This window comes from Equus asinus, chromosome 5 (genome assembly GCF_041296235.1).
Source record: "Equus asinus isolate D_3611 breed Donkey chromosome 5, EquAss-T2T_v2, whole genome shotgun sequence".
NCBI classification, from domain to species: domain Eukaryota; kingdom Metazoa; phylum Chordata; class Mammalia; order Perissodactyla; family Equidae; genus Equus; species Equus asinus.
This window is the reverse complement of record NC_091794.1, coordinates 104,263,065-104,269,807: the sequence shown is the minus strand read 5'-3', so window position 1 is coordinate 104,269,807 and position 6,743 is coordinate 104,263,065. Positions and strand designations below refer to the sequence as shown.

The 6,743-nt window shown below is 50.8% G+C and overlaps 1 protein-coding gene across 1 annotated transcript; it reads left to right on the top strand.

Moving 5' to 3' along the window:
- The first annotated feature begins 2,584 nt into the window (after positions 1–2,584).
- On the top strand, positions 2,585–5,560 carry LOC106828023 (PRAME family member 12-like). The gene is made up of 3 exons (XM_014836260.3): positions 2,585–2,925; positions 3,370–3,933; positions 4,950–5,560. The coding sequence occupies exons 1-3, from the start codon at positions 2,639–2,641 to the stop codon at positions 5,521–5,523; spliced, it is 1,425 nt and encodes a 474-aa protein (XP_014691746.1). The 5' UTR covers positions 2,585–2,638; the 3' UTR covers positions 5,524–5,560.
- Positions 5,561–6,743: the final 1,183 nt, after the last annotated feature.

Sequence of the window (6,743 nt, the reverse complement as noted above, 5' to 3'; positions counted from 1 at the left end):
TGGGCATCAACTTAAGTGGGGGAAGAGAAAGACATGGAGAATTCTTTGCAGGTGGAGGACATCCTTGCTTTCTTTGTGTCCTGAAACTTCAAAAGAGTCCACGTGTGATCCAGCCCAGGGTAGGAGTTGTCCCTGAACGTGGCAGATCCTTAAATACTAAATATAGCTTCTGAGTTTTGTGGGGGGAAGGTGTTGGTGTCCGTGCACCACGCTTAATAGGAAGAGAAAAACAAAATTTTACTTCTAGGCCTCATGGTGTGTCTTTGATCAGAATTTCTGTGTCAAAGGAGCTTGGGGGCGGGAGGGGGTTTTTTGAAGCTGCATTTCTCTCTAAGTTTGAGGAAATGTTCATTATCAACATATTCTTGGAAAAGGGCCAATGGGATTATGGTTAGGCTCCCAAGGCCCCTGGAAAATGGCTGGGGCTAACTGCTGTCTGGGAAGTGTCCTCTGCGGGAAGAACCCTGACCCCAAAAGAAAATGTCCCCCAGTAGCAGCTGCCACGGTGATGACAGGGCTACCTGCAACTGACCCAGGTTTATTTCTCTCCCTGGCTCCAAGATCCCAGAGTCCACAGCGTCCCCCCCTCAGTGGCTTTCAGACTTGGAGATGTCTGACTTCCCAGGGCTGGCGTCTCTCCCTCCGCTCATATTCTTGGATTTGGTCTTCTCAAGCCACTTTGCTGAGCTGATCCCATCTTTCTGGGGGGAAACACCCTTTTCCTTCTGGGAGGGATGGAAGACACTCTCTCTCCCTGCCCTGAAGGATGACACTGTCTCCACTTCAGCCCCTCCCCTTTTCATTTCTAAACTCCACCTGGAGAAAAGTCTTGCAATCTCCCTCCTCCCCAAGGAAAAAACTCCACACAGCCATGCCCCACATAACGATGTTTCGTCAACGACAGACCGCATCTACGACGGTGGTCCCATAAGATTAGTACCACACAGCCTAGGTGTGCAGCAGGCTGTGCCATCCATCTTTGAGTAAGTACACTCTGTGATGTTCGCACGACGGCAACATTGTCTTATGACGGATTTCTCAGAACTGAATACAAGAAGACGTTTATTTTATTTTCTTTGGGGATGACACCACTGTCTTTGTGGAGCTGTTTTCACTCTGGAACATTTTGATGATTTTGATGTGGCCGACAATCCCCAACAATGATGCTTTCAGGTTTTGTTCTGTCTATCTAATGTTGGAAGTGGATTAAACCCTCCCGTTTCACACTCAGGGCTGTGACTGTCCCACATCAATGAAACAGTGGTGTCTGTGGAGTGAACCCATCAAAGTCCCTGACACCCCCCTCCCCCTCGTCCTTAATTCTTTCTCTTTTCTGAACGGATCTCTGATTCAATCAATTCATCTGGAGAAAGGCGAAGACCCAATCAGGATTAACTGGATGGAGATTCAGGGATCTAATCAGGTGTCACTTTCCAATTGGAGGTTAGTAGTTGCAAAGATGCGATCAGAAAGGTCTATATAAGTCTCAGGCACCGAAGAAGAGATGCAGAATCCTCACACCCTGGGGTCTCCAGCAGGTCTGAGATCTGAGCGCCCAGCACTCGCCGTCAGAGCTGGTAAGTTACCGACCTCAGCTAAGGGCTCCCCCATCTGACCTAGGCTGCCAGTCTCCATAGCGACCAGCAGCCCAAGACAGCGCAGAAAGTTTTCCTTTTTCTTTCTTTTCCTCAACATGGCTTTGGTTTTGCCTCTAGAGGCATTCTTGCCTTAATCCCAAACACTTTGATTTGTGCTTTGGTTTAGATCATTTTTAAATGTCTTAACCGAGAAGATTTTTTTTTAAAGAAAAACATCTAACTGGGGGTTTATTTCTTGACATTTTAAATATTTAGTTTATGCACTTCGATTGTAGCTCACATAGTTCGTGGTTTTGTGATTTTACTAGTTAGGCTTCCTTATTAACTAAAAGCTTGAAAACATTTCATATGATATTTTTAGAGTGGCATCTCTTTGGCATGTGAACTATTTTTCCCCTGAATTCCTCCTCAAAGTGGTAATTCTAACACATGTAAAGAGATAATGCATAGAAATGTACCTCTTGGTGTTTTCCATTGCTAACTTCCAAATTCTAGATCCTACTGTTTGTTACATGGCTTTTACAATTTCTCATTTAAAATTTTTAAAGTGAAAACGAATGGCATCCATTTTAGGGGTATCTCCTTAATCTCTCCCAGCCGGGTTAACTGGGGACTGAGAATGTAGGCTGTGTTGGGCCATGTGATGCTCCCATTCCCATTGTTTTAGGGTCTTGAATAACGGTCTGAAAGTTTTCCCCCCAAAAGGTGGGGCTCAGCTTTCAGGCTCCTAGGCACCCACTTTACCGTGGGGCTGGGATTAAGTGAAGCCGTGGGTGGACATGGATGGGCTGGTGGTTGGCCTTTCACTTCCTTGGGACACTTGTCCTGGTGCCAGAGGGACAGAGCTATGGCTTTGTGGCCACTGAGCCCGGAGTGGAGTTGGGGTAAACTGAGGCTCTTCCACCATTGCCAGGGCAGGACCCTGAGTGGGTTCCTCTGAAGGGTGGGGGGACCCACGATGGGTGGCCTCACGCTTGGCCTGAGCAGGAAGCCTTGTTCCCTGGACGTTTCTGCAGGATTTCTTCTGGGGCAGATTCAGGATGAGTGTCCGGGTCCCACCCAGACTCCTGGAACTGGCAGGTCAGAGCCTGCTGAGGGACGAGGCCTCGGCCATCGCAGCTCTGGAGTTGCTGCCCCCCGAACTCTTCCCACCACTGTTCATGGAGGCCTTCACTGGGAGACACACAGAGACCCTGAAGGCGATGGTGCAGGCCTGGCCCTTCGCCCGTCTCCCTCTAGGGGGCCTGATGCAGACGCCTCACCAGGAGATCTTACAAGCCGCGCTTGATGGGCTCGATGTCCTGCTTGCCCAGAAGGTTCGCCCCAGGTAAGGCTGATCCAGGTAGCCTGGTAGGGTCCTGAGCCTCCCAGAAGAGGCAGCTGGCATCAGAGAGCATGGAAGGCCAGGGGGTGGACCAGAGGCTTCTGATGATGCCAGTGAAGAAGCTAGACGCCTTGGCCTTGCTGAGCTCACTTTGGGAATGCCTTCCAGAAGTGGAGGGCTGCTTAAGATGCAGACCACCTGAAAGAGCATGCGCCCGCCTCCTCCTGGATACTTAAAGGTGCTGGAGGTGGAGACCAGGAAGGATGGAAGGGGAAGGGGGGGTGGGGAAATGTAAGGCAGAGGGAGGAGGGCAAGGGAGCAGCTGACGTCCAGGATGTGAAATAAAACACAAGTAGGGGTCTGATTGTCGCCTAAATTCTGCAACTCGTGGCCTCACTCTGCATTGAGCTTAAAGCATCTCAGCCAATCTCTGGTTTTTCCCCCCAGGAGGTGGAAACTGCAGGTGCTGGATTTACGGAACGGTGGTCAGAACTTCTGGAGCCTGTGGTCTGGAGCCGGGGTCCACGTGTGCTCACCGATGGGACCAGGGGCTGAGGACAGTTCAAGGTCGAAGCAGCCCTTGGCTCCCTTGAAGGTGTTCGTAGACCTTTGCCTCAAGGAAACGACCCTGGATGAATTCCTCACCTACCTCATTACGTGGGTCAAGCAGAGAGAAGGTTGGCTACATCTGTGCTGTAAGAAGCTGAGGATTTTCGCCATGCCCATCCAAAATATTGAGAAGGTCTTGAATATGGTGCAGCTGGACTGCATCCAGCAGGTGGAAGTCAACTGCCCCTGGCAGCTGTCCACCCTGGGAGTGTTTGCTCCTTACCTGGGCCGGATGAGTAATGTGCAGAGACTCCTTCTCGCCCACATCCACGCGGCTGCCTCCGAGGAGGAGGAGCAGCAAGTCGCCCACTTCACCTCTCAGGTCCTCAGGCTGCACCACCTCCGGGGGCTCTACATAGACTCTCCTTCCTTCCTCGAAGGCTGCCTGGACCAGATGCTCAGGTGAGCGGTGGTGCCACTGGCAGGGTAACTGAACGTGACTCTAGAATGTCAAATGCATTGTCTCGTTTGCTGCTCTATCCTAGAGTGTGGTATCGCATACTCACCAAATAAAGGTAGAGGGACAAACTGTCAGAGAGGCTATGGAAAGGGCACGCTTGCAGCAATATATGGGGGAGCTCAGACCTAGCGAGGGTGGGTTTGTGAATTCTTCTTTAGGAAGTGGTGTCTAAGTTGAGATGACGTAGAAAAACAGATGAGGGCGGAGGGCATCGAAGAGGGGAAGCTGCATCAGACCCGAGCATTTCCAAAGGTAGGCTTTGTGTTCACAAGCTTTGTGAACACGAATGAGCCTGGCCCAGATTCCCCATCTGTAAAAGGTTGTTTTGTGCCCCAGGTAAGGTCAATAATATAGGGGAAATGCATGATTCTGGAGATGATGGAAAGGGAGCTGGAGCGAAAAGGATTATAAAAATGGCAGATGATTTGGTGATGACGCAGGGACGTGAGTGAGCCCCTGCAGACTGGCGACCCCAGCCGATGTTGCTGGATTCTGCCCACATTTGTGTTTTGTGCATGGCTCCCACTGGCTTTGCCTGGCCCGGAGACAGGGGCGCCTAGAGCCCAAGCAGTGGCTTGAAGGAAGCTCAAGTTGAGAGCATTTTTGGTCTTGTGTCCCAGTATTAAAATTCAATGATGCCCACACTTGGTTGAGATGCTGGTGTCAGGTTCTCTTCTGAGCATGTTCTAGCACATTCCGTTATCTTCATTCATCCTCATAAGTGGAGTATGTTGTACTCAGCTTGACAGATGAGGAAAGGGAGCTTCAAAGATTTTGTGAACTTGACCCAGTCAGACAAGCAAAGGTGAAAGGACCCAGCCTAAAATGAGACTGGGCATCCTGGTTATTGACCTTCATCAGATGGTCAGAATGACCTTGGGCTTGGGCAAGTCGTCTCCCACCTTGAGGCCACCTGCCACCCCCATTCCCCAGACCTAACTGCTCAGTTTCTCCCCAGGTGCCTGAAGACCCCCTTGGAGACCTTATCAATAACTAACTGCCAGCTTACGGAATCAGACTTGACACACCTGTCCCACTGCCTGAACATCAGTCAGCTACAGAACCTGGATCTGAGTGGCATCAGCCTGACCTATTTTAGTCCTGAGCCCCTCCAAATCCTGCTGGAGAAAGTTGCAGCCACCCTCCAGAACCTGGACTTGGATCAGTGTGGGATCGCGGACTCCCATCTCGAGGCCATCCTGCCTGCCCTGAGCCACTGCTCCCAGCTCAGGACCTTCAGCATGTGTGGGAACCCCCTCTCCATGGCCATCATGGGGAGGCTGCTGCGCCACACCGACGGGCTGCACCGATTAAGGCTGGAGGTGTATCCTGCCCCTCTGGAGAGTTACAGCCCCTGGGGGGCTCTCCACCTGGGCAGACTTGCCTGGTTTAGGGCTGAGCTGATAGAGATTCTGAGGGACTTAGGACGGCCCAGGACTGTCTGGCTTAGCACGAGCCCCTGTCCTCACTGTGGCAACAAGACATCCCATGACTTGGAGCCCATTCTGTGGCCCTGTTATATGCCCGCCTAGTTGGGTGCATCCATCAAAAGCTTTCTTCTGGGCACCTGAAAACTGAAATCTAGGTACATTGTGAAGAGATCACAGACCCATAGTTTCAGACATCTGCTGCTCGACATGAATGGGACAAGAAAAGGTGGTCCAGGCGGGGTGCGGGATGCAGGGGGTCAAAGTTGACTCAGAGAATTGACGGAATCCTCCGGGACATGTGTCCCATAGAGTCAGAAATATGAATATGAATTTCTGGAGGAGGATTCGGGCCTGAGACGTACATGTGGGAATTCCTGCTGGGTGGATAGTTGTAAAGAAGCAGCCAGAGCTAAAGAGAACCTCAATGTAAACCGTCTGGTGTCCTCTATGATTTATGAATCTGTTTTCCCAGTTTATGCCTCAGGAATCTCCAGTTACTGATGGAAAAAAAAAGAAGGCACTGAGTTGTCTATGATCAGAAACTCTCGCTGCTGGGAGAGGTTCCGCTCCAGGAACTCAGAACATTTTTATCATTCCTTCCAGTTCTTTCCTCTCCCTGGGGCATCTCTTACCTCCTTTTTATTTCTGTGGCTGTTCAGGGGCTAATACACACAACCAGAACACAGTAAGTGGCCTATGAGCCATTGGAGCGAAGGGCTCTTGGCAGCGGCCGGCCTCACTGCTGACTCAGGCTGTGACCCTGGACACGAGCATTCCTCTGGTTCTCCAGGTGGATCCATAAGTCTCGGTTTCTGGCTTTATGCTGGGAAAGGGCTGCACGACACAGGGCAGAGCCCCCGGTTCTGGAAGGGGTTATCCACACTGCAGACTTGCTGGAGCCTCTGGGCCCGTCGTGGGTGGGTGGCAGTCCTTCCCGAATTGAACTAGCTGTAGCCACGAAAGACATCCACACTCCTTTTAGCACAGTACTAAAATCATATAGCTGTGTAACATTTTTTTCGTATTTCTATACCACATTAAAAAATTCTATCCTTTTGAGGAGCTAGGTCATGTCAGTGAGAGACTGGCTTTATGCCCGTAACACCACCCTTCTCCCCCATCAAAGAAGACTAGCAGAGCATGTTTTGAAATCAGCATATCAGGATGTAAAACAAAATACCTGTGGGCCAATGAGTGCACTGTGGTAAGGCACCATACTAGCCAGGGCTCTCCTGACACCAACAGGATATGCACAGATACATATTAGAGCAGATTTGTTGCAGGAACTGGCTCTGGTGGTTACCGAGGCCGAGAGGTCCCAC